Source organism: Phyllostomus discolor, chromosome 11 (genome assembly GCF_004126475.2).
Source record: "Phyllostomus discolor isolate MPI-MPIP mPhyDis1 chromosome 11, mPhyDis1.pri.v3, whole genome shotgun sequence".
Lineage (NCBI taxonomy): Eukaryota > Metazoa > Chordata > Mammalia > Chiroptera > Phyllostomidae > Phyllostomus > Phyllostomus discolor.
In genome coordinates this window covers 7,546,635-7,573,790 of record NC_040913.2, presented here as the reverse complement: position 1 = coordinate 7,573,790, position 27,156 = coordinate 7,546,635, and the positions used below count along the sequence as shown (strand labels likewise).

General features: G+C 42.7%; 1 protein-coding gene across 1 annotated transcript in view; it reads right to left on the bottom strand.

The window, feature by feature from the left end:
• Window positions 1–27,156, bottom strand: part of UGGT2 (UDP-glucose glycoprotein glucosyltransferase 2) — a 120,289-nt gene that overhangs the window by 74,254 nt on the left and 18,879 nt on the right. Inside the window, exons 6-13 of the mRNA XM_028526663.2 lie at window positions 23,833–23,929; window positions 18,173–18,245; window positions 15,893–15,993; window positions 14,957–15,056; window positions 12,579–12,639; window positions 8,179–8,270; window positions 4,545–4,695; window positions 305–424 (exon numbers count right to left, since the gene is read on the bottom strand). Of these exons, the coding sequence (XP_028382464.1) occupies window positions 305–424; window positions 4,545–4,695; window positions 8,179–8,270; window positions 12,579–12,639; window positions 14,957–15,056; window positions 15,893–15,993; window positions 18,173–18,245; window positions 23,833–23,929 (795 nt within the window). The remainder of the gene's footprint in view (window positions 1–304; window positions 425–4,544; window positions 4,696–8,178; window positions 8,271–12,578; window positions 12,640–14,956; window positions 15,057–15,892; window positions 15,994–18,172; window positions 18,246–23,832; window positions 23,930–27,156) is intronic.

Sequence of the window (27,156 nt, the reverse complement as noted above, 5' to 3'; positions counted from 1 at the left end):
GAAGGAAATGTAAGAGCAGCCCGTCGACTCCGCACTGGCGTCACGGAAGTGCAGGCAGGCCCCGCGACCGGAGGCGCGTCAGTGACCCCTCAGGCTCTGGACCCCGGCTCAGCCACGCTGTTCCAGCGTGCGCATCGGGCAAACTCCTGGACCCTGCCTCAGCCAAGCTGTTCCAGCGTGCGCATCGGGCAAATGCTCCTTCCCTTAGTCCTCAGATGCCTGTTTACCAGGAACAGGGGAATCTGAAAAGATCGCCGATACCTTTATTAAAAATGTATGCAAAGTGTCAAAACATGAAACTCACCAAATTATGAAAATTACGCCTTACGGAAGGTATTTTTCCAGGGAACACTGGTTTCAGAAGTTCCTGGCAGCTTGCGGGCCAGGCGGCATAGAAGCCATCATTTTCTAAGTCGTTGATCCACTAGAAAAGAACACAGAAGCCTGTCAAAGCTGTACCAACACTCAAATCCCCTTCAAAGGCAGACCTCACCCCGCCCAAGGACACGTGGAAATACACACAGGATGCTCTGCGTTAGACTGATGAAATGCAGGAAGTCAGCTGAACATTCTTCAATTAAGGAACACATCACAGGCAACGACTTTGTATTAACACTGCCCTTTACACGAAGCCTTCTTCCCAAATTGCTGGCTCCATTTTACTCATGTTTTTTTATATTAAAAAACAAAATTGTATTAAAATTACTCTCCACAAACCACTGGAGAGAGACACATGCTTATCAGCAGTGCAGGAGGCAACAAAGCCCTCCGCCTTCCCTCTCAAAGTTTACAGGCTTGGACACAAGAGAATTAAATGCCTTTTAAAAGTTATAGAACATATACTAACTAAAGTACACGGAAAAAAATAAGGCGACTCAAAATAAAGTGTAAGAGCTCTGGAAATGGGTCGTGGTGACTGCCGTACAGCTCTGTGGGCGTACCCAATGCCACGGAGTTTCATCCTTGAAGTGACTAAAAGAGCCTATCTTGTGTTTTTCTTTTACTTCTGTCAACAACCACTCTGTGACACTCTGAGGCAGACACTCCCTGGAGAAGACTGCCCCTGCAGGTGTCCAAGGGCCCGAGAGCGGGGGCCTGGCAGTGGTGGCATGGGGCACCGGGGCCCAGGGAAACGGGGCTCGGCAGAAGCAGGGCCGCTCCGCCCCCCGTGGGGTGGCTGTGCTCCACTGCCCGCCGGAGGGGCCAGCGTGTTATCTTGCACGTGCGGCTCGGAAGTCTCTTTACTGACCGACTTCTTATGTCTGGAACAGCCCTGGAAAGTATGCCCCTCCTTTTCTCAGTGTGACCCACACTCTCAGCACTTTCCTACGAAGCTTAAAGAGCACAAATGCTTAAAATAAAAGGCATAACACAGTTAAGATTACTAACATGGTCATTCCTTTTTCTGATAAAGTATTTTTAGAAAAGACTATTATCAAGCTTCAAGATACCCGAGTAAAAGTAGAATCCAGCCAATGAAAGAATATGGTCTAGCAGGGGTTTCCAAACTTTTGGCATCTCTGGGCCACATGTTAAATACACTGTGACACGTACTCACAGAAACATCACATAATGTTTTAAGTACGTTTACGATTTTGTGTTGGGCCGCATTCACAGCCATCCTGGGATGCATTCAGCCCGTGGGCCACAGGTTGGACAGCCCCGGAAGAATAGGAAAAACAGCCACAATAAACATCTCTGATAACAAGTCGCTTAGTGCTCTAGGAAACACGAAGGGTGACTGGTTAATTACTCATGTGATTCTCCCCGAGTCCGAGGACCTCGAGGCTCATGGCGCAGGCGTCATTCCACGGCGCTTAGACCGTGGGCTGCATCTGTCGGGGGGGGGGGGGGGGCAGTTGGGGCAGGACAGAAAGAACTGCAGTAACTGAGGTCCCGCAGAGCCAAACCCTCCCGTCTTTACATCAAATAGTCAGCAAGACATTCAGAGGTTATAGTTTTTCTCTGTAAACCTTTTTTTCCTGATCATAAAGGTGTGGGCGAAGGTAGGTTTACAGTTTTAAGTACATAAAGCAAAGTTTATTATCTGTACTATTTATCAATTATTGTATTATTTGTCTTATAACTGTAAACCTACTCCTGCCCACTCCTGTGGAATACATATGCACAGCTAAAAATGTGCCATTTACAGAGAATTATGAAAAAAATCCAAAACTGCCCATTAAATCACATCACCCATTAACAACTTAACATTTTGATATATCTGTTTTCTGATCCTGTGTCTGCCTTTTCACACGGTGACCTCACATGTCCGAATTTTTTACTTAACAGGAGGACACAACCACAGTCTCCGATTATTAAAACACATTTGTAAACATAATTTTAACATCTGAATGATACTCAACCATATAGATACATGATTTCCCGCATCTGTTTGACACACAACTTGTTTCTGTTTGCAGCAATGACCACACCTCCGGGGAGGAACTGTCCCCCATTTCCCGCCATTTCCCACACGGGAGTGTCCGGGGCGAGGCGTGTGGGCGCTGTGAGCCCCGCGGCCACGATGGCTGAGAGCGCTGCGTCTGCGAGTGCTCCTTCCCTGTGCCCTGTCACCCTGCCCTCCTGGCTCCTGACGCAGGGTGCCATCTTTATTGCTACTAAGGTTATTTTATTACACGGTAGCTATTAAGATATTATTTGGAGTTTAAAATTTTATATTATAAATCATTTTGTCTTCCAAATGGCTTTTGGAAAACAAAGCTTTTGATCTGCTTACTGTCGCTTCAAACCCATTTTTATTAAAGTCTCATTAATTCTATTAGGCTTTCCTTGGGGAGTTTTAATTATGTAATCTTATGTTATGCAATATTTTTATTTTCTAATTTCTAATAGTTATTTTTATAACACTGAATCATAATGGTGATTTGAACATTCTCATCTTGATTGTGTTGTAATTAGAATTATCCCCGAGTTTCATTAAAAACTTATGTTTTTATATTTGTTTGAGACAAATATTTATGTAGGCATTCGAAGAATATCAGTATTTACATTTACTGAGTACCCACTAAAGTCAGGGATTTATTGGTGAGAAAAAAAAGGATAAAATTCCTACCTTGGAGAAGTTTATGAGGTCTAGGAAAAACAGACATCAAAGAACCACAGGAGAAATGAAAAATTGTAACTGTGCTAAGGATACAGATTGTAGTTCTATAGTATAATAAATACGTATATATATATATATATATATATATACACACACATATATATACATATATGCAAGTCTGAGCGTGCACGTGTGGGTGTGAGTGTCAGAGAGACAGAGATGATTCCGCAGGCCCGGGTTGCTCACACCTCGCACAGTTCCAAGAAGGGCCTGTTTCTGTGATAGAGGTTCTCCAGGCTGGCTCCTGGGAACTGAGCTCTGGAATGCCCTGACTAGGAGGTTTCTGCCTGCTTAGGGCCCTGCTGCACGCTGCGGCAGGCCGTATGAAGTGCTCACACAAGCAATGCAATTTATGATCAGCGCCTGCATTTCCTGTGAGCAGCTGGAGTGTCAGGACCGAGAGCAGTCGTGTGGCCTGCACAACCCACTCCTTTCCCAAACCCTGGGCTCCAGGCTCCAGCAGACTTCCCTGGCAGGTAGCACTTTGCATGTATCGTCACACACTGAATTAAGAATGTTCTGTACAAGTTCACTAGGAGCAGATTCTTGGAAGCTGGTACCCAGCTCCCTCTGGACTCTACCCCATGCCCTCTCTCCCTCTGCTGATACTACTTTGTAGTCTTCTGCTCTAAAAAGTCACAACCAAGGGTATAACGATTCCTAGGCTTTCTGAATCCTTTTAGCAAACCACCAGACTTGGTGGTGCTCTTGGGGACTCCCTGACACAACGTGTGTGTTAAAACATCATCTGGGGTACTTGTGGAAAGCTTCTCCCAGGAAGCACTGCTTGGAGATGGAGTCTGAAAAAGAAAGTTCACTGGACAGAGGGAGGGACATCTGCATTCCAGACACGGGATAAGGGACAGTGGTGGAAAGAATGGTTCATAGCCTAAGGAGCGAAAGGAAGGAGCAAACCATTCACAGCCTCACAGGCCACACGCAGGCGTCTGAGCTGTAGCCAAGGGAGAGGGTGTGACCAGGTCTCCGATGCCTCCTCAGACCGTGTCCCACAGACCAGAATCCAGGCGGGCACTGCCATCGGGCCAGGCGAGATCTCCACTGTATTCCGGTGGCAACCCTGCAGCCCTCTGACTCTAACTGCCCGGGGTTTTGTCACCGCTGCTGCTCCCGGGGTAGCTCTGCTGCTCTCGCTGGCGGTGTTTTTACCTTTACATCAGGGGCGGAGGCTGAACCCGTGGGTGGGCGTCCTTGTGAGGAAGCGCAGAGAACACTGGGAGGGTGAATGCAGGTGCAGGGGCCAGAGGGGCAGCTCAGTATTCTCACTCTTTCTTCTGAGTTCTGCTACACGGCCTTTCCCATCGCTTATGTTTATTCTAAAGCCTGACGAGATCTGTTTTTATATGAAGTCTTACATCCACTAAAGGTTTTGAAAACAAGGAATTGCATGCACACTTACCATTATCGAAGAGTGCCGAATGTCCAATACATAGTTACTGTCCCGAACGCGTGAATTTAGCTTTAGAAACTTGCTCATGTCTTCTCTGCCGAGCCCGAGCTTCTGAAGCCCGTACATCCTCTTCCCTTCTAGCCTCAGCGTGTCCAACACACTTCACGTTCGAAGGAAAGAGACGAGTTTTATTTTGATTTGCCAACACTTAAAAACATCCTTTAAGGTTTGTAACTTTTTCAAAGCATCAGAAACAAGTTTCACTGGTATTTTTATTAATAGCAGGAAAACATCTAATTATTGAACTCATTAACAAATTAGGCAAGGAGTTCTAGTTAGTTATCCAGGTTAAAGTTACACTGAGGGTTCTTTGTTTTTTTGTTTAGTGATTAACAAAATCTCATCTAAAAGACAAGACAACGAGGAACACGGCATACTGGCTGTACTCCTCACCAAAGCAGCAAGAATATGCCCACCCCTGAGCAAGCCAAAAATGAAGGGGAAAAACATAAGTCACTCTTCTGATAAATCTACTGCAAAAACAAGATAAACATGACCTAAACTGTGAAATTAGCACAGAGAAAGCCCTGTTAAAGCATGCAAGTTCACATCTGTTTAGAATACATGTTAATATGTGTAATTATATATACAATTTGTTAGCCCAAACATGATAGAAAGTATTTCTGATAAAAATAACATCAATAAATAACCCTATTGTCTTCCCCTTTCAGAAATGAATGGAATCAGATGGATTCCAAGCAATAGATGGATTTTAGAATATAGTTTCCAGGGAGAGCTATAGAGATACACATCTAAAAATTAGAGATTTCTTAACCCCTTTAGTCTAAATTTTCTCACTTATAAAATAAAAATTTTGGATTAAAACTTTATGATGCTCATTGATCACTTTTTATGCAATTGAATTTAAATATTCTCCATGGCTCTGGAGCTACCATCTTGGTTATTTCGAGCTAGTTTCAAAAGGAAACAAACCCCTAACAGAGAAACTAGACAGCTACAGGGTACACTGGAAAACACATGAGATCTCGAACGCAGCTGCCACTTGCTGTGTGTCCCCGTCTCTGCACGAGGTCTCTCCAAGTCCTCGCTCCCGTCTGGGCACAGAGAGCAGTCACAGTCACTTCGCAGGGTGCTCGTGCCAGTGAGTGACTGCTGGGCACACAGCTGCCCTCAGCCAGCATTAGCTTCTTCCTGGCTCTTCCGAAATCACAAATTTTGCAAACTGATTTAAAAAAATGGTTCTTTAAATGTGCTAGGTTTATTTATCAATAAAATTCCTTCTATTTCTGGACTCCTACATAATTCTCATGCTTTTCTTTCAAATATGCAGTTACTTTCTTAGTTTGCTGGGAACGCTTCGCTGGCTTCTGCTGCCCTTGAGCTACGCGGCCCAGACTCCAGCCTGGCAGACGCCGACCCTCGCCCACCCCGGTGGTCTCAGTTTCCGCCACCTCCTCTTCACGCCCCAACGTGGCTGCACCCGATTCTCCTCTCTCCAGGGCGCCGCGCGTGCCGTGCCTCCGCTCTGCCACCTGCCTGATTCATCCTTCACCTCTTACCTTACCTGTCACTTCCTTGGAGAAATCCGAACTCCACTGTCCCCACGTTCCACGAGAACTAATGCATAAGCTCCCAGAGCGCCGCACACTACCTTCTATAAAACTTCTCACGCGGTAACTATTTAGCGTCAGTTACTCCACTAGGCTGCCATTTCACTCCCCGAGACTTCCATCTAGTTCACCACTACACCCCGAGTGGCAAGTGGTTTCTGCAGAGAAGTAGGCACTCCAAGACTCACTAAAGTGAACTTTAATATTGGGTTGATTTTATAATACTGAATTTTAATGTCGCCTGCATTAAACACACACATTTACCAGGAGGTCAGAAGAACTCTCTGGCAGACGACTTCCTTCAGATGCAGGCGGATGTTCGCAACAGGGGCTGTCAAGCCCCCTTTGCGGCCGGCCCTTTCTCTGCGATTGTCTGCGGCAACACGACTGGAGCACGGACAGGCTGGCTATCAGAGCGGGTGCCACCACATGGTACCAGTTTCCGGTACCAGCTTCCGTCGGCCCGCTAACTGCTGAGGGGACCACTCAGAGATAAAGATGTGCTCCTGGCCCTACAGCAGCCAGATGAGGCCCCACTAGTGGGCATCCTCAGCTGACTCGTCCGAGCTGCCCTCCTCCCTGTTCACTGCCCACAACCCAAAAACAAAACCGGAGGCAGGAAAGACGTGCCAAGTACTCCGCCTCCCAACTTCGCTCATTGCCCCCACGTGCACCTCTGCCCAGATCCAGGCAGAACCTCAGTGACATGACACTTTCTTCCTCTCCACGCTCCCCATCATTTCCTTCCAGTCGGCAGGCTCTTCACCTTTTACCTACACGTTCTGATCTTTTTCTGAGAACCTCTTTGTTTGTTTGGCACTAAAAATGTCAGAAGTGTAACTACCCTCACACATCTTGTTTCCCTCTAAGGGGATTACAGCAGCTACGAGTGACCACTTTGGTGAGGAGCGAACAGGAACCACGTACCCTGCGGCACACTAATTACCGGGTGGAGGAGCCACGGGGCTTGTATTTCTCAAACAACCTACAGCCTCTCTACATTACACGGCACCATGTCTCTGCTATGGAAATCTCCCCCTATATCAACACAGAAACTCCCCACAACCTGCCTTCCATTCCACTGCTTTTCCAAACCCGTCCTCACTGCTCCTGAGCACAAATGAAACTTCGTCCCTGTGAAGTCTGCAGGCCAGGGGCTAACAGCTGCCATTCTCCCAATCGGAGGTCCGCGGATCAACGAAATAGAGAGAGAAGCCCCATTCGAACTCCCTCCTCTGCTTCTCAGTCTTCCCTGTTTTCCTACATACTTCCAAACTGGCATGAAAATATAATAAACAAGTTAACGTCAATAAAATATATTTAACTGAATTCACAATGAATGTCTGAAATAAAGTACTATGTCACAAAATTCACTTTATCCTACCAATATCAATTTTTAAAGTACTTTTATGCTTGTCTTTAAAAATAAAATAAATTCAACTGATTTCTCTTTTTCCGGCCCGTGACTGATTTATGAGCCAGTGGCGGGAATGAAAGACTATTTAATTCTGCTCCAGAGCATTTTTGAAAAAAATTTTTTTACACAAGGAAAAAGACAGCACCCTGAATTCTGTAATTCAGATTTCCTTCTGAACACACACAAGTACTTTAATTTCTCATGGAAATGTCTTTCTTCTGGAGAATGCTCTCACATCTTCCCCCCCCCCCCCCCCCCACCCCGGAGGGCAGGGCGCCCTGGCTGCCGGGACACGTTCCCGCTGAAGGGTCGGCCGCCTGCTCTTCAGCGAAGGGCAGCTGCAAACAGCGGGCTCAGCACAGGCCCGAGGCTCCGAGACCTCAGCGTCCCCACCTGGAGAACGCCCCGAGGTCTCTCCCAGTGCCGGTGTTCTGAGACATTTTCTACAAACACGACAGAAACCTTTTATCCGATCCAAAATGTGTTTGCTTTACCTTTCAAGTGGTTATTTGAAATTCTGACGAACACTAAGTTCAGGGCAGTATTTCCTTTCGTACAGGCCACGGTCTGCGTGCACCGATAACGCAACGCGTACCTGAAAGGGCCGTGGGCGTCCGCGTCCACACGAAGGCCGTTGATGTACACACGGGCGTCCCCCGGGTGGATGTCACGTCTGTCGAGAAGGTCCTTGAAATGGAGCAGAACAACAGGTGACCGAGTCGCATCCCCACAGCGGCCTGTGTCAGGAGGCTGCAGGGTTTCACAGAGTCAGACGGCCCACATCTCGGGCTTCGACAGCCACGTCCTCTCTGCCCTCTCGGGCAACCGCTCGACTGCGCCCTCGCAGCACGAGAGCGACCAAAAACATAAGCACACGGGCACGACGACATTCCAGTGAGACTCTCGCCTGTAAACGCCGGTGGCAGGCCAGATGTGACTTACAGGTGGGCAGCAGTGCGCCCACCCCAATCTAGAGATGGGCATCTGGGGACAGGTTAGAGACACAAATACCTACATATTTTGATTTTGCAATATGTGAAATTAAAGTGTGTGTGTCCACACTCGCACACTGAGAATTCGACAGCTGGCACGTTGCTATTCGTCCATCCCGGGACTCAGAACTTTGGTGGATGTGTAACTGTTTGGAGATCACTCTAAATTCATAAAGGTTCCCGTCAGAGCAGTGTTTTGATGTTCCGTGTCTTTTCATTCAGTAACTATCGCTCGAGTGTGTGCTGGAAGTAACTCCAGGCATCCGGGCAGCAAGTAACAGTAGGAAAGGCGCTGTCCTCCCAGCACAGCACGGTCGTTAAGACCGTAACGAGGGAGTCAGTCTACTGTGAACCTTAGTCCTGCTACTTGCTAGTGGTGAAGTCTGGGTAAATTCACTGAGCTTCTCTAAGTCTCAGTTTTCTCATCTGTACAATGGAGTACTGATATCTGTCTCATTGGTTTGTTATAAAGTTTAAATATATCATATACCTGTGTCTACTCAGATTTATAGTACTCACAAATAAAGCCTTTATTTTTACTATTATCGGTGTAGGCAAATTAGTTTAGGAAAAAAACAAATTTTAAAATAGTTCATTTTAAAGCGATCACATGATAAGTGACCTAATAGAGGTCTGTATAAATTACGTACTCCGGAAAGGCAGATGAAGAAACCAACTTGAGGAAACTCAGAGAAAACTTGGCAGAGTTAAGTGTTTCTGTGTGTTTACCATTCACCATGCCAGGTGGGGCACATACACGGGAGGAAAAGAGGAACTCAATTTGTAACATGACACAGTATTTCCACTGGATTACACAGAACACTGGCAAGAGATTCAAGCCCAGCATCCCCAGGTTCAAAGGTAAGACCCGGGTTTGCCTTCAGCTCCGTCTCAAGCTCTGCCAGCGCCTCACCTGGTCTGGGGCACTCAGTCGGAAGCGGGAAGCCCCTCAGGCACACAGTGTCCCTGAGGTGCTAGCTCCCTCAGGGACTTGTAAGCCAAGCACAGCGCTTTGAACCAAGATGCTCAAAAGGGTAATAACTGAACTTAACCGCTGAAACACGGCCAGTCTATTGGAGACTGACACTGACCAATTCTTCCTCCTTCCCCCAGAGAGGGGCCTTAACCCCGGTAAACCACCCTGAGGGTAACATTCAGGAGGCAGCCTTTCTCAAATCAAGGGTAAGAAGTCAGTCTGCAGCCCTGTGGTGAACCCGACATCCCCGAAATCCTCCTTCTCAAAGGAAACACGAGAACTGCTGCATTCCAGTATGAAGAATGTTCTCTACATGAATGCTTAGCTTTTAAAAGGAAAGGTTTCTCCTAAGGGCAGAGAAGTGGTAGAGGTCCAAGTCCAAGGACATGAACAATTTCAGGTCCCGAAAGCCTGGGTTTTCAAGGGCTAGTCTCCGAAGGCCAGGAAGAAACTTGGGCTCAGCCGGCATGGGAGAGGGTGACAGAGAGCCTCGTGCGCAGGCTCCGGGACGGCTCCCCTGCCGGGGAAAGGTGACCCAGAGAACAAAGTGCCTGCAGAATCCGAGCAGGAGCCTGCCGCTCTCGCCCTGGCTGGAAGGAACAGCTGTCTTCCACAACAATCCATCGCCTCTGCTTTACCTTCATAGGCATTGGAGGCTAGACTTCTCACTACTTTTACAGTCCAAAAAACACGCACAGACCTTTTATTTACTGTGGAATTAAGTTAGGAGTGATCTTAGCCTTTGAGCAGAAACAAATATAAATCCCTACAGAGACATATGACTTCATTCAAAGAAAAAAAAAGGGGGAACAATGTATTGTGACACCCCTGTACAACCAGCGGGACGGGGCACTACCTGAGCTGAACAGCTCCTCAGCTGACTGGCTGAGGTTAGAACAGTAACTGGGGTTTACAAACAGGTCTGGAGGTCCCTAAACTGAAACTAGATGCCTTCTGAATTTAAAAATCTGAAGTCAAATCAGATATAAATCTAAATATAGGGGAAATTTTTCTTCCAGGATGTGGACAAAAAAGATTCTAAAGGAGCGTGTTACAGGGGAACTTTTAGAGAGGTTATTCTGATGACGGGAATTTTTCTAGAACTGTGAAATTCTCATGTATTCTAAGTAATCAGTTGACATAATTAGGAAAGGTGTGAACTTCTTTTTGGATCAGTCTAATCCTTTATTTAGCATTTACATTTAAGTATCTCACCTATTTCTTATGTAACTATGCAATTAAAACAGTGTTTCACACCCTGCTGAAGCAAAATTAAGAAGTTACCAGACTACTGACCACATTCCCATTTTTTCCCTTCCGAACAAGAAAATGGCAATGGACCGATTAATGTAACAGTCAACAGCAAGACAACCCACTGGTTAAGAACACCAAAAGCGGTTTCCGGCTGATCTCTGAGCAAAATAAGAACTGTTAACTTCCAAGGAAATCTGCTGTACTTTGGAGTTACAGCTATTGTCTCCCGAGTAAACCGAACCCCAAAGTTCAATTGTCCAACTTCGGCATAGTCTGAGTTTCTGAATAACCTTTGCTGAGTCCCTGGTTTACAACTACATAAAACCCTGCGCAAAGGATCCTCATGCTCCTTCCAGGCCTTCTCCTGCCCGGGCCCCCAGCCCCTCTCAACGGCCCATAGAGGTGACTGTTCCACCCTCCACCCCCCGTTGTTTGTTCACAACCTCTGGTGTCCCTCTATGCAAATACTTGATACCTACACATACGCATCGTGTGTTGCCCTTCAACACACACACACACACGCATGATAAACTTACTAACAAGAATTTCAACCATTAAACTATTATAAATCTGGTGCCTCTGTATAACTTTTACTGTGAGTGAAGACAGATCATCTTTCTACATGTTCAAAGTCCATTATTATTTCCTTTCTCTGTGGTTACCTTTCATTTACATGCTTTGCATAAACTGTACTCCTGCTGTACGTAGGTGAGATGTACTGGCCGGGACACACCTCCGGGGTGTGCACATGCTCAGTGGACTCTGCAAGGGACTTCCCAAGACTCTGACCCCCAGTCACGGCCCTCTTTCCCAGGGCGGGCAGTCCAGTTCGTTCAGTTACTGCCCACACCCCCATGCGGTAGGAGGTAACATGAACTTCTGGTCCAAACACACTTTCCCAAGATTAGGGACATGAAAGCCGTTATTATCATCCTTATCTTTAGTCATCAGAGTGCCCTGAAAGAGCAGGCCCAACGAGATGATAAAATAGGGTCGTGATTATGTAGCTTACTGATTAAAGTCAAGATTTCCTCACCAGGGTAAACGCCCTGATCGAAGGCGATAGGACGCCCGTGGTTGATACCATCTTCCTGCCTCCTTCTATTTTGGCACTCCTATCAGAAGCCTGGAGCTGTGGCAGCAATTTGGCAGCCATAAAAGGAGAAAACCATGCCTGGGGACACCCTTTAGGACTTTTATACGTGAGAAAAGCAAACCACTTTTGGTGGCCCTGGGCATCTGGTATTGTATTACTTAAAACCAAACTGAGTCCTATGCCATAGAGCGAGGCCATGTTCTAGCACCTCACGAGTATTACCGCAGGTAGGGTCATTGGGGTCTTCAGGTCATCTAAGAACCATTAGGCAGAATCTCACCAAACTCCCAGTCGCTTCTGTCCTGCGTGCCATAGGATTCTAGTAATGTTCCAATGGTCCTAACCCTGACTTGGTCCTCAAGTTTTAAAGCAAAACTAATTGTGAGAAAGAAGAATGAATAATTCACAGCCTTTATTCTTTATCCTGTGAAGAAAGCCGTACCACACGAGCACAGGGCTTGGAGCCCAGGCTGAGTGAGGAGGGGAGAGAGACACACGGCAGGAAAGGCTGGACTAGAAATCGCGCACTGTGCATAGACAGCACAGAAATGGAAAAACTGGAACTGTTTATTAGTCAAAAAATACAACATTTCCTTTTTTGTATGAAACTGAAGACCCAAAGTCTGAAACAGTGAGAGGAATACAGTAAATTCTTTTAAGAAGGAATTCAAACAAACCTGTTGGTTTTTCTGTATTTCCTTCTTCATTTGTTGATTTACAGCAACTTTGGTCAGAGTCCTGGGAAAATAAATATTGGTGTAATTCACTCCTCCTTTATGTTCAGGACCAATCTGTAGTTCAAGGTAACTGAATAGTCTGTGAGGGAAACTCACAACCCTGAAGGCTCGTGACACAGCCCCACGGCCCCCCGTGAGAAGGGCCCCGCGGCCCAGGGAGAAGGGGTGCCGCGGCTGTCGCCTGACGAGGCCGCCGGGCCAAGGGGTGCAGGCAGAGACTGCGGGGAGCTCCTGGGCACTGACCGTGTGCACTGAGCACTGTCAACCCTGTTTACTACTAGGCACTTATCTCTCAAAACTACTTGATGAAAAATGCTCTTTTGTGTTGTTTTTTCCCCAGAGAAATTCTGCACAAAATCATCAATGCCATCACGTGTGTCCATGCAAACAGGCAATTTTAACCTGCAATCTTCCTCAGAGAGCATAAGTTATAAGATACTGACAATCCTGACTTCACATATTCAATCTTGAAGAGTTTATAACTGCCTTATAAAGAAACTTTTTTTAATTCAGTCTGTTATTTGACTTAACTCCTAAGAATGCTTAGCTATATATCTGTCAACTTAATGCACAGAATAAAATGATATAAAAATTAAAAGATTGTAAATGCAAAGTTGTGCTTTAAGTAAAACTCATGTAAGAAAGGTATATGTGGAAACGACCACAGTGCCTTGGCTGATGTGGCTCAGTTGGTTGGAGCATTGTCCCGTGGACCAAAAGGTCATGGGTTCGATTCCTGGTCAGGGCGCATGTCTGGGTTGCAGGTTTGGTCCCCAATCAGGGCGTGTATGGAAGGCAACCGATTGATGTTTCTCTCTCATATTGATGTTTTTCACCTCCTCTCTCCCTCCTTTCCTCAGGTGAGGATAGAAAAAAAACAAACACACACACGCAGTAAGTGCACATTATCTCCCAACATTTGGCAGAATTTCATATAAATTAGATAATGCAAACTTCATTCATTTAGCAAATATTTCATTTAAACCAACATTGACTGACTGTTCACCATGGGCTTCAAGGATATGCTCAGGCTCCCAGTGTAGCCGTGAAGCAGTGCCCGCACAGTCCGCCCGGTGCTCTCTGGTGGCCAGCCCTGAAGGGAGCCTTCTGCACCTGAGCCCGTCAGAGGTGGGCTGACCCACCGTCAAAGAGCCAATCAACTATCTTCTTAAAACCAAAATGGTTTTACTCGTTTGTATTTGATCAAGTAATTTCAAAAGCTGCTGTTAATTAAGAGCAACACAGCTGAACACAGTATTTATTAACATACACATTTCATGTTTCATAATGTACTGACGTCTCAAATTCTTGACTGTTTAAATTTTAAAGTCATATCAATATATTCATAATAAAGTGACAAACCTACTTTCAGGGTGCCATGAAAGGTTCTCGGTATCTTGAGGCCAACTATGCACTATTTATCCATCTTACCAAGGTAAAAAGTATCCAGATAAAACCCAGTACACTGCACTGTGGATAAATGCACAAGACAGTGCCTGAGACAAGCAGAGGCCCACCGGCCCCACCCAGGGCCCAGGAAGAGAAGCTGTGAGCAGGAGGGGGCTCGCCAGCCCCTCTCAACAAGATGCTGCCGCCGCCCTTGCCACTGGTTGCCTGCCTTCAGTGGACGCCAGCTTATTTTACGTTTCACTGGTTGCCTATAATTTTATCTTTTGTCATTCCTAATCCAAACACAAGTGCATCAAAGTCATGTGATTCTGTCAACCCTTACAATACATTGTATGTATTGGGTACTTCTAGATATGCCAATGTATCATCTATTGAACTGAGAGATGTGCTAAACGTAACATCAGTATTTCTGGAGGCAGTTCAATTAGATATTCTGCTGGCAAACAGCATTCCACGCGGCACCCATACAATTAAGAAATCACTAATTATTGGGAATTTAAAAGGGCAAGAAGACTGGGCTATACCTTTGGAATAGATCTATTTAAAATAATGCTTTTCATCATTCTTTGTGTTAAACAGAAAATAAATTACATTTTTAGTTATTGCTTAAAAAGGTTTTTCCTTGGATTATCACGTCTCCCTGTTTATATTTTAATGAACTATTTTTTCCTTTCCATCTGCCTCTAATTCAAGAGTTCTGATCTGAAGCATGGAAACTTATGCGTAGAAGCCAGTTTTCTGCTCCAGTGAGAAACCAACATGCATAATGAAGAAAGGCCCCATGTCGTACGCACTGTGTGTACCACAATTAACTGATATCGTTATGTTAAGTGAAATCACCTATTTTCATAAAATGTATTTAATGGAAAGAATCCTGGCTATAATCAAACTAATAAACTTTATTATACCTGGCTTTTATGGGGAAGTTCTGGGAAATGTCTTTCATTAACTTTAAGGCATCATAAACTGGAGCGGCCATTATTTGAGAAGCTGCTTGAAAACTGAGATCTGGAAAGAAAAAAATATCATTAAAAAACCTAGCATAATGTCATACCTTTATAAACATTTTCATGTAATTTATTTAACCCTTCTGGCTATATAATCTTGTATAGACATATTAATACTCTCATATTTAGCATTTTTCAAAATTTTTAAATGGAAACATAGCACTTATTTCCAATTAGGATAAAGTTTACACTTTTATCAATCAGTAATTATCATTTAATACGTAATACTTGTTTTCCCCAAATTACAGTATAACAACTTCAGAATGAGATGCATGAAAAGAAATGCTAATGCGAAGCCATTTTTGTCTATATTTAGGCTAAACAAACAGGCAAGAAAAGGCTCTGATACAAAGAATAACCAAAGGAAGGAAAAAAAAAGTCTGAAGAGCCGATTGTGAAAAGAACGTTGAGGAGGACCTAATGTGTTTACCCCGGTAAATGTGGAACATTCACTTTCCCTTTCGGTATTGTTCTACTTTTATACTACGATAAGAACAAAATCCTAAACTCAGCATTATTTCACCTGCAACAACAGTTCTAGGGGAAGAAAAGCGTGTGTGGCTTCCTGCAGTCCGTCTCCGGGCGCTAGAAGCAGAGCAGAGCCTTCGCCTTCTCACCAAAAGAAAGTGTCTCACACACAAGTAGGGGCTCAACAAACACTGACGAGTGAGTGAATGAACAGTAGAATAACAAGTGAGACCCTTTGTGTTACATTTCTGATCATTCCATTGCTGCTGACGGCATTTATAAACCTAGGAAGGAAGGAAGGGAGGGAGGCAGGCAGAGACAGGGGGAGGGGAGGGGAACATGAGGTGTTAACCCAGACCAAATACTCACCCTGTAGCTCCCAGACTTTCAGAGGCGTCATTTCCTTGCTGCTCTCAATCAGGTACCTCTGGAATGCTGTCAGGTTCGCTCTAAGATCTGAGTACCTTTCTCTGTGTTGGAATATTGAGTAACGTTAATTATCATCACCTCCTACGAATCATATAAGCGGTGTGTTTTTGAAACAAACTCTTCTTGATAATTAGATACAAACTAATTGTTCGTCATTAACAGGATAAATCATGATGCAACTACAGACGCAGAACTTAAATAAGGAGGAAGATACAGGTCTACTTTTTTCAATAAATAAAAGAAACCACACCAAACCAAACCCGGAGGGATGTAGACTCCCTTAGTTGCTTATAGGGCAACATTACTATAAGGGTAGTAAGAGATCAAGGGGGAGGGCAGATTATTATGCTGTGTAGTTTTTATTTTAACCTTTTATAAATTGTAAGTATTGCTTTATAATTCAAAATAAATACTATTTTACAAGGAAAGACACTAATGCTTTCTATACAATCTTAGAGTCTACTCTATTTCTGAAAAGTTTCATGTTTGAAATGAATCAATAGCATAAGAATTTTGCCTAACATTACACATATCTAGGTATCCTGTAGAGAGTGCCAAATAATAATGTAGAAAGACATTTTACTATATGTATAAAGTATAATCTTCTATCTCTCATGAAATCAAGACATAGTGCCATTTCAGATTTAAATAGAATTCTTAAAACGCCAGCTACCATTACAAGTTATAAAATATGTATTTTCAGCAGTAAAGAGAAATGATGATGATAAAAAGTGAAAAAACATATTTACAGAAATGCATGAATGTCACAGATAACAATAAATAAATACACTACAGGGTCAATATCTGCAATCCGATGATAACAGGGACCGCACTTCACAGCAGCAGCGAGGCTGACGACGACGGAGCTCGTGATGAAAAAGCAACAAAACTTCAGAAAAGCTCACTGCAAATTACATTAACCCGTCTCTCAAAATTTTAAGTTATGGAATAATATTAAGTTTATGAGAGCTATTGTTTTTCATATTTAATCATAATCTTACATTTCAATGCTAAAATTATTTATGTAATTCAGGCAAAGGTATATTATTCATAGGTGATAACTTAAAGCAATGGTTTTTTAAGGGGTTGGGGGGCTTGTCTAATGAGGAGTGGTGTAAGAATTGACTTTAAGTATTTCCTCTTTTAAAAAAACTAATGTCAAGCCCTGGCTGGTGTAGCTCAGTGGATTGAGCATGGGCTGTGAACCAAAGCATCGCAGGTTCGATTCCCAGTCAGGGCACATGCCTGGGTTGCAGGCCACGGCCCCCAGCAACCGCACATTGATGTTTCTCTCTCTTTCTCCCCCCCTTCCCTCTCTAAAAATAAATAAAATCTTAAAAAATAATAATATAAAAAAAACTTTGGAAAAAAAAAACAACTAATGTCCAAAGGCTTTTGGAAGATGCACAATTTATTCCCACAGAGTTCTGTTTAAAAAACACCACTTGGCCAATACGGTTTAGAACTGTAACGCGGTCTTCTGCATAAACTACCAGAGTCTCCAAAAATGTTCCCTGGCTCTACACAGTGACCTACTCACCACACGTATGGGAAGCATCCTTTATAAACACTTGCGATACTAAACAAGAACTAAAAACACTAGTGAAAAACAGTATTTTAAATTAACTTTGGCCTTATAATGGAATCATGACTTTCCCCTCTTACAAGTAAGAGAAAGCGCACACAAAACTACGGCGATCCCCATGCACGAGCACTCAGAGACCACTCACCATCCTTTCCTGGTCTTCTTCGGTTAGTGAGGCGGGGAAAAAGGGAGCACAGCTTTAATTTCTCAGAGGTTAGTCACACGCAGGTATGAAACTAAGACCAGATGTTAAAGGTGTTAAATGCAAAAATCTGTGCCACAGAAATTTAGGGAAATTATTTTCTCTTCTTTCGAGAAATAAAAATTTTTATATTTTCATGCTAAACATTAACCATGATTTTTGTAAACTATTATATCTATAAAAGATTCCACAAAGTTTTAACTTAGTTTTTTGTCAGAAATAACTTTGATCATTTTCAATTCCTATTCTCATCATACTCACACAGCTGAGTTAGAGATTACCCTTCAATTCTGTGCTTTTTCTGCATTAACTGTGCATTATTTTTGTAATCCATAAAATTACATGTATATATTTAAAATATGCCAACACAGTATGTTCCTTTAAAAACAAACTTAACAGTATAATATATAACTTTATTTCATTTCATATTTACTTTAGTTTCCCAAAGAGAAATCCTTGAACTTCATTTGTTTCAATTTCATCTTCAACAGTAGCATTAGCCACAGCTATATTTTGGGGAAAAAAGAAAAAGAAAAAAAAATTTCAGACTGGGAAAGGAATATGTGATGAAATATTAGAAGAACCAAAAATGAATTAAATTCCATTTGTTTCATCTTGTCTTTCCTTCATGATCAGCTTAATGATATATGTATAAGCACATGCCTGCATTCCTGAGTGTGCACTCTTTTTAATTTTGATTTATTTTCTATTGAATTTATTGGGGTGACATTGGTTCATACAATTAAAAAATTCAAGCGTACAAGTGTATAACACGTCATCTGTATACTGTGCTGTGTGCTCACCACCCAAAGTCAAGTCTCCTTCCAGCTGCATTTATTCCTCCTTCATCCTCTCCTACCTCCCCTACCTGCTTCCCCTCTATTAATCACCACAGTGTGTCTATGAGGTTTTTTAAAAAACTGAATTTATTGAGGTGACGTTGGTTCATAAAACCACACAAGTTTCAAGTGTAGAACCCAACACAACCTCATCTGCACACGGCACTGAGCACTTCCTGCCCCAAGCAAGTCTCTTGGCATCCCCACTTACCCTCCCTGCACACCTCCACTCCACCCTCCTCCCTTTCCCTCTGGCTGTCACCGCACTGTTGTCTGTGTCTGTGTGTTTGTCTCCTACAAACACATACACCTGTGTGCACGTGTGTGCGTGCTTAATCCTCTCACCCAGGCCCCCGACACCCCTCCCCCCGACAGCTGTCAGTCTGTTCGCTGTATCCATGAGTCTGTTCCTATTTTGTTCGTCAGCTTATTTTGTTCATTAGATTCCACATATAAGTGAGATCACGTGGTATTTGTCTTTCCTGACTCGCTTATCTCACTTAGCATACTTTACGGGTCCATCCATGCTGTTGCAGAGTTAAGATTTCCTTCTTTTTTTACAACTGAGTAGTATTCCCTTGTGTAAATGTCCCATAGCTTTTTCATCCACCCATGTACTGATGGACACTTGGGCTGCTTCCACATCTTGGCCGTTGTGACACTGCAGTGAAGGGGGGGGGGGGGTGCATATCTTCTTTCACATCACTGCTTTGGGGTTCTTCAGATCTGTTCCCAGAAGCAGAATTGCTGGGTCATAAGGCAGTTCCATTTCTAACTGCTTTTAAGCCTCACCTGAGGACATATTTTTAAAATTGATTTTGGAGAGGAAAGGAGAGAACCATCTATGTGAGAGAAACACTGGTTGGTTTACTTGCCACATGTGACCCCGACCAGGGATTGAACCTGCAACCTAGGTATGTTGACCCTGACTAGGAATCAAATTTGCAACCTTCTGGCGCACAGGATGACGCTCCCACCGAGGCACCCAGGGAGGGCCCACTTTTAACTTTTTGAGGTAACTCCCTACTGCTCTCCACAGGGGCTGCACCAGTCTGCATTCCCACCAACAGTGCACAACGGTTCCCCTTTCTCCACGTCCTCGCCAGCACTTGTTGTTTGTTGACTTACTGATGCCGGCCACTCTGACAGGCGTGAGGTGCTATCTCACTGTGGTTTTATTTGCATCTCCCCGATGAGTAGTGACACTGAGCATCCGTTCATATGTCTTCTGACCCTCTGCATGTCCTCTTTTAAGAAGTATCTAGTCAAGTCTTTTGCCCATTTTTTATTTATTTAAAAAATTTTTTATTTATTTAGAGAGAGGGGATTTGGGGGAGTGGAGGGAGTGGAGAGAGAAACATCGATTGGTTGCTTCTCACAGGGACCAAACCCACAACCCAGGAATGTGCCTCGACTGGGAATCAAATTGGCGAACTCTCAGTTTGCAAGATGATGCCCAATTCACTGAGCCACACTGGTCAGGGCGCTTTGCCCATTTTTTAATTGTGTTTGCTTTTTTGTGTGTTGAATTATGTAAGTTCTTCATAAATTTTGGATATTAACTCCTTATCAGATATATCATTGACTAATATGTTCTCCCATTCAGTGGGTTATCTTTTCATTTTCTTGATTTCCTTTGCTGTGCAAAATTTCTTCAGTTTAATGTAGTCCCATTTGTTTATTTTTCCTTTTCTTCCCCCTGCCTGAGGAGATATATTAGAAAAAATACTGCTACAAGAAATAAGTGACTTTATGATGTTTTCATCTATAATTTTTACAGTTTTGAGTCTATAATCCATGTTGACTTTATTCCTGTGTATGGTGAAATATCATCTAGTTTCATTTTTTCCATATATTTGTCCAATTTTCCCAAAACCAATGATTGAGTATGCTATCTTTACCCCATTTTATGTTCTTGCCTCTTTTGTCAAATACTAATAGACCATAAAAGTGTGGGTTTATCTCTGGCCTCTCTGTTCTGTTCCACTGATCCACACGTCTGTTTTCATGCCAGTACCATGCTGTTGTGATTTCTATGACCTTATAGAACAGTCGGGTATCAGATATGGTGATATCTCCAACTTTGTCCTTCTTTCTCAAGATTGCTGTTTATTCCAGGTCTTTTCTGGTTCCATATAAATTCTTGGAATATTTGTTCTAATTCTGTGAAACATGCCATTGGTATCATGGTAGAAATTGCACTGAATCTACAGATTGCTTTGGGTAGTAAGGATTTTTCAATGATGTTAATTCTTCCTATCCATAGACATGCTTCCACTTATTTGTATCACCTTCAATTTCTTTCTTCAGTGTCTTATAATTTTCCAAGTACAGGGCTTTTATATTCTTGGTTAAATTTATTCCCAGATATCTCATTATTTCTGATGTAATTATAAACAGGATTGTTTTCTTAAGTTTCCCTTTCTGATAGTTCATTACTGATGTATAAAAATTCAACTGGTTTCTGGATATTGATTTTGTATCCTGCTACTTTACTGAATTCATTTATCAGTTCTAGTAGTTTTTCTGGTGAAATCTTCAGGGTTCCCTATACATAGTACCATGTGAACTGCAAATAGTGATAACTTTATTTCCCCTTTTCCAATCTGGATGCCTGTTATTTCTTCTTGTCTAATCGCCGGGACTAGGATTTGCAGTACTAGGTTGAATAAGAGCTGTGGAAGCAGACGTCCCTGTCTCGTTCCCGGTCTTAAGAGCCATGCTATTAGTTTTGAGCGTGATGTTGGCTGTGGGTGTGTCACGTACAGACTCTATTACGTTGAGGTACACTCCTTCCACTCCCACTTAGCTGAGAGGTTTATTTTTTAAATCATAAATGAGGGATAGATTTTATCAAATCCTTTTTCTGCATTTACTCATGTAACTAAGTGATTTTTATCCTTCATCTTGTTTATGTGACGCATCATATTTATTTGTCGATTTTCTATCAACCCTGCTTCCCCAGAATAAATCCTACTTGATCATGATATACGGTCTTTTTGATGTACTGCTGTATTTGGTGAGCTAATATATCTTGTTGAGATATATTTAGCATCTATGTTCATTGAGGGTATTGGCTCAAATTGTTTTTCTTTGTAATGTCTTTACTTGGTTTTGGAATTAGGATAATGGAGGGCTTGTAAAGTGAGCTTGAAAGTATTCCCACCTCTTGAATTTTTTGGAATATTTTGAGAAAGTGTTAGTTCTTTGAGAGTTTGGTAAAATTCACCTATGAAGCCATCCGGTCCAGGACTTTTGTTTGTCGCAGGTTTTTTGATTACTGCTTCAATTTCATTAGTTGTAATCGATCTACTCAGATTCTGATTCTTCCTAATTCGGTTTCTAGAAAATTGTTTCTAGAAATTTATCCATTTCATTCAGATTGTCCAACTTGTTGGTATGTAGTTGGTTGTAATATTTCTGACAACTCTTTATTTTCTTTGGTGTCAGTTGTTACTTCTCTTTCATTTCTGATTTTATTTACTTGGGTCCTCTTTTTTTCTTGATGAGTCAATCTCGTCTATCTTTTCAAGGAACCAGCTCTTGGTCTGATTGGTATTTTGTATTGATTTATTAGACCCTTTCATTCATTTCTACTCATATCCCTAGTTTTTGACTCAATTTGGGTTTTGTTTTTGTTTTTTTTTTCCTAGTAGCTTTACGTGTAAAGCTAGATTGTTTGTTTATTTGCAAATTCTCTTGTTGCCTGCGGTGGGCCTGCAGTGCCGTGGCCTCCCTCTCAGGGCCGCCTTTCCTGCGTCCCACAGGCCCTGGGGCTGTGGTGTCCTCATTTTCATTTGTCTCGAGGGATCTTTTGATTTCTTCCTTAATCGCATAGTTAACCCATTCAGTGTTTAGTAACATGCTATCTAGCCCCCATGCCTGTGTGTGTTTTCCAGTTGTTTCCCCTTTTGATTAATTTCTAGTTTCACACGATTATGGTCAGAGAAGATGCTTGAGATGATTTCAATCTCCTTAAATTTACTGAGACTTGTTTTGTGCCCTAACATGCGGTCTATCCTAGAAAATACATAAAGTCTGAGTATCGCTTCTACTCTGCTTCTCCAGTACCTCTTCGGGATCTACATCACAGCGATACGGTCCTTATCTGACCCACACTCAGCGGGAGCACCAGAGCCGAGTCTGTAATCAGGGAGGGCCTTCAGGCCCAGGTCCTGAGTGGGAAAGTGAGGTTGAAGCAGAAGCCACATCTGAGAGCATATAAATGAGTGAATTTAAAACTCTCAACAAAGAATCAGATACAAACAAATTGCTGAGAAACCAGGTAATGAAAGGTTTTCACAAGTTTATCAAACTTTAGTTCTGGTCTCCAGGGTTCTTCATCTAGAGAATGCATTTAGTACCCAGATGACAGGCAGGTTGGTTTGTAGGTGACAAATGTAACCGATATACTTCCTCAAAACGAACAATTCACAGACCTCTCTCATCCCACTCCAAAAAAATGAGAAAAAGAAACCCGCCATCATCCTGACTCCATTATAAATAAATACTTCAGAGAAGCCTTCCTAGGGTGGTGAGTTAGCAAGGAAGTTCAGGCTTACTGAGATACCCATGCCTGAGACCCCCCACCCCTCACCCTGAGGGGGGCTGCACTGGGCTCATCGGGCCAGCCCGAGTGCCAGGGCCAGACGCCTGGAGCCATAAACAGCTCCATCTATTGCCTCAGTGTAACTTATAGTATCATTTTTAAATATGTTGCTAAAAAATGGCTGGTATATTGTGTAAGCCATTAGGTATACACAACAGAAGATGCTATTTCCAATTTTTAAATAAGTTTATGAGGGCACAATACAGTGAGTGGAACCTTGGTTCTTGAACTTTATTGTGGAAGGCTGTTCGAGAAGCGGTTTGTTCAGAAACCGAATCACACTCACACTCGTGCATTTTCTCCTTTGTCGCCTGAGAGACGTGTGACGGACCACACAGGTGGCAGCACGAACAGGCTGTCAGGTCTGGAACCAAATTTCTGTTGGACAACCTGGACTTTGTCCCCTGAACAACTTGGTCGAGAACCCAATTGTTCCAGATGGGACACATTTAAGACTGAAGTTGACTACAATAGTAAATATATTTCTTTCAGTTTACAGTTAAATTCCAAAGTCAGGAAAAACTTGTTTACCCCATCTGCAGACTCGTATTAACTCAGGTAGAATTTTAGGCATGACATTTTTAAAGAAAAACATATATAAGCCTCTAAATTTTCATTCTACTCAAACATGGAAAGAAAACTTACCTTTCACTTGGGTATCATCCAGTGTTTTGTATTCTGTACTCTTAATTGCCAGCTCCACACCGTAGCCAGATAAGTACATTTTCCGGGATGCTGGTTTCTGTTCAAACACATTGATTTTTTTTAAAAAAGAGAAAATATTTTCTCAAATATCTTCTTTTCAATTCACCGTAACTGTGTGTTAGGACATCAGGGTGAATTACTAGTAATGTAACTTTAACATCACTGACAGTTACCAGGGGGTACTTATATTCTCTCTAGGCAGTCCATCAAGGAACCAGAATTTGGCTGATGTCCACCTGCTCATAACCTTGTCATGACTGTTTTAATTACTCCTTTCTATTGAAAACATCTGATCTTTTCCTGCCATACCCTGGTAACTTTCCCATCTCTCCCATGGGTTCATTAACACAGGACCCAATACAATGACGTTTCAACAAAACTGTACGGCTTTTGGGGACCACACACGACTAGCTGAACCAGCGAAGGGCGCTCATTGGCTAGCTGTCTGGACGTAGGGCAACTGGAGTGTTGCCAAAAGCAAATACTGGAAAGTAGAGGCAAAGGAGACGCCGCCACCCAGTGCCTGACCAACCTGACTTCGCTTTTCTCCATGTTTCTCAATGAATGAAATACATGAAATGCCACAGATCAGTGTCTGTGCTAAAACTGAACTGTCTGAAGTGTTTATGACCAAACTTTTGACCTCATTTCCTCCTTTCTACAAAGAACAAATATATAAAATGTACTTCTAGAGATAACCCTATCAAGGAAGAGAAGTCACCACATTTTTTTCCAAAAGGTAAGCGGTCTTACCCGTTGCCACAGCATGGCGGACCCGGAGAGGATCAGGCACTACGCCAGGTGAGAAGGTCAGCAAGCGAGTGAGTATGTCTGCGCTCCTGTCTAGCCTCCATGCTGAAATTCCTACCGGTTGTGCTACAATCACCATAACCTGGCCTATTCTTTCACAGGTGAGGAAGTCAGTCTGACCTAGTGCTCAGCAAATTCCCTTGAAAATGCTGTGTGTCTTTGCTTAATTCAAGTTTGCACAGGTGAAATCTGTGACCCTGATCATGACAGAGGAAAAAGCAGAAACTGGAGGGAAGAAAACCCTTAAAAACATATTACTTTTTATTCTCCTTTTCTCCCTAAACTTTTTCCCCAGTCTTAAAAATAAATGTGTTACCAAAGTGACTATTCCTGGACTATTCTATTTCCAAATAAGATGATATAATAATTAGTTCTAGATATGCAGACAAGTATTTAACATTGCTGCCCACACTAAAGTTTAATTTGCTAATTTTGGGGGCATATGCTATAATGAAAGATAGCATGAGAAAATGAGGTTTATGATGACAGTAGGCTGATGAAGTTGAAAATCATTTAAAGCTTTTTCAATTTCATACAGCTCAATTTAAAAATGCATTTTGACTACTCACACACAAGACAATCAGTTGGTGGCTAAGCAAATCAAAGCTCTAAGTCCACACAGTTTGTTATAGTTCATAAAAGAAATGCAATTTCACGTAACCAGTTTCCATGATCAGTTCTGAAATATTATTAGCTCCTCAGTAATCAAGATAAATGTTTATTAAATTCATATTTACTCACTCCATTTGAAAATGTGTTACTGTAAAATTTGAATTGTAGTTTTCTTCTTTTCCCCCCAAAAAAGGCAGGTGTTCAAAAAGCAGCATAAATAAGTCTATTTTTATTAGAACTACATGTTGATTGGATTTACAATATAAATATTTTGAGTGTACAAATGTAAGGCTAGAATTTGACCTTACAAAGAGCTCAGAGAGTTGGCTGGTACGATTTCACAGCAGCGTATTTAACAGTCGCATCACCCAAAGAATGACCAGGGACTGGCTTTCAACAGATGGGTATACTCTCTGGGGCCATATTAAAATCACTTGGGGGCATGTTTTAAAAACATCAACATACACTTCAACCTCCAACTTCCATTCCTATTCTGATATACTTGACATATAACACTCTATGAATAAGGTATACAACATAATCCTTTGGTATATGTGTATACTATGAAATAATCACAATAAAGTTTAGTTAATGTCCATACCTCACGTAGCTTTTCTTCTTGTGATGAGAACTTACAAGATCTACTCTCTAGCAACCTTCCACTACATAATACAGCGTGGTTAACCAGAGTCCCCTTGCTGTACATCACGTCCCCAGAACTTGCTTATCTTAGAGCTGAAGTCTGCACCTGCGACCACCTTCACCCAGAACTGCTACCCCACTGCCCCCACGCCATCAATATTTCATCCATTTCTTGTGTTGTTATTTTTTAGGTTCTACATATAAGCGAGGACAGGACTTGTCTTTCTGATTTATGTGCCAGTTACACTGGCACGATGCCCTTGGGGTCCATTCGTGTTGCAAATCGCAAGATTTCCTTCTTTTCCAAGGAAGAACTTCACACACACACACACACACACACACACACACACACACACAGTGTTGTTATCCATTCATCCATTGATAAACGAATAGGTTGTTCCCATATCTTGGCTATTTTAAGGAGCACTGCGGTGAACTCAAGGGTGCAGACGTCTTTCCAGACAGTGAAATAAACGCACAAGCAGAACTGCTGGATCACATGACAGTTCTGCTTTTAATTTTTTTGGAGAACCGTCATATTGTTCCATACTGGCAGCACCAATCTCCATTCCCAACAGGGCACGAGGGTTCCCTTTTCTCCACATCCTCACCAACACTTATCTCTATTTTTACTTTTTTGATAGCAGCCATTCTAACAGTTGTCTTACGGTGCCTCACTGTGGTTTTGGTTTACATTTTCCCCGTGATTAGTGACGTTGAGCACCTTTTCACATACCTGTTGCCATCTGAATGTTTACTTTAGAAAAATGTCTACTCAGGTCCTTTGCCCATTTTCTAATTGGATTGGGGTTCCTGTGTGTTTCGTTATTGAGTTGTATGAGTTCTTTAGATATTTTGGGTATTAATCCCCTACCAGAGATATGATTTGCAAATATCTTTTTCCATTCCAAAAAGTTGCCTTTCCATTTTGTCGGTTTTCTTTGCTCAGAAGAGAATCTTTAGTTTGATAGAGTCCCCTTGTTTATTTTTGCTTTTATTGCCTTTGCTTTTGGTGTCAAATCCAGAAAGTCATTGCTGATAGCAATGTCAGGAGCCCTCTCCCTATTTTTCTAAGGAGTCCTATGGGTTCAGATTTTAAGTCTTCAATTCATCTCAAGTTGATTTTTGTGACTGGTTTGTAAGACAGCGTCCAGTATCATTTTTGGCATGCGGCATTCCAGTTTTGCCCGCACTGTTTAC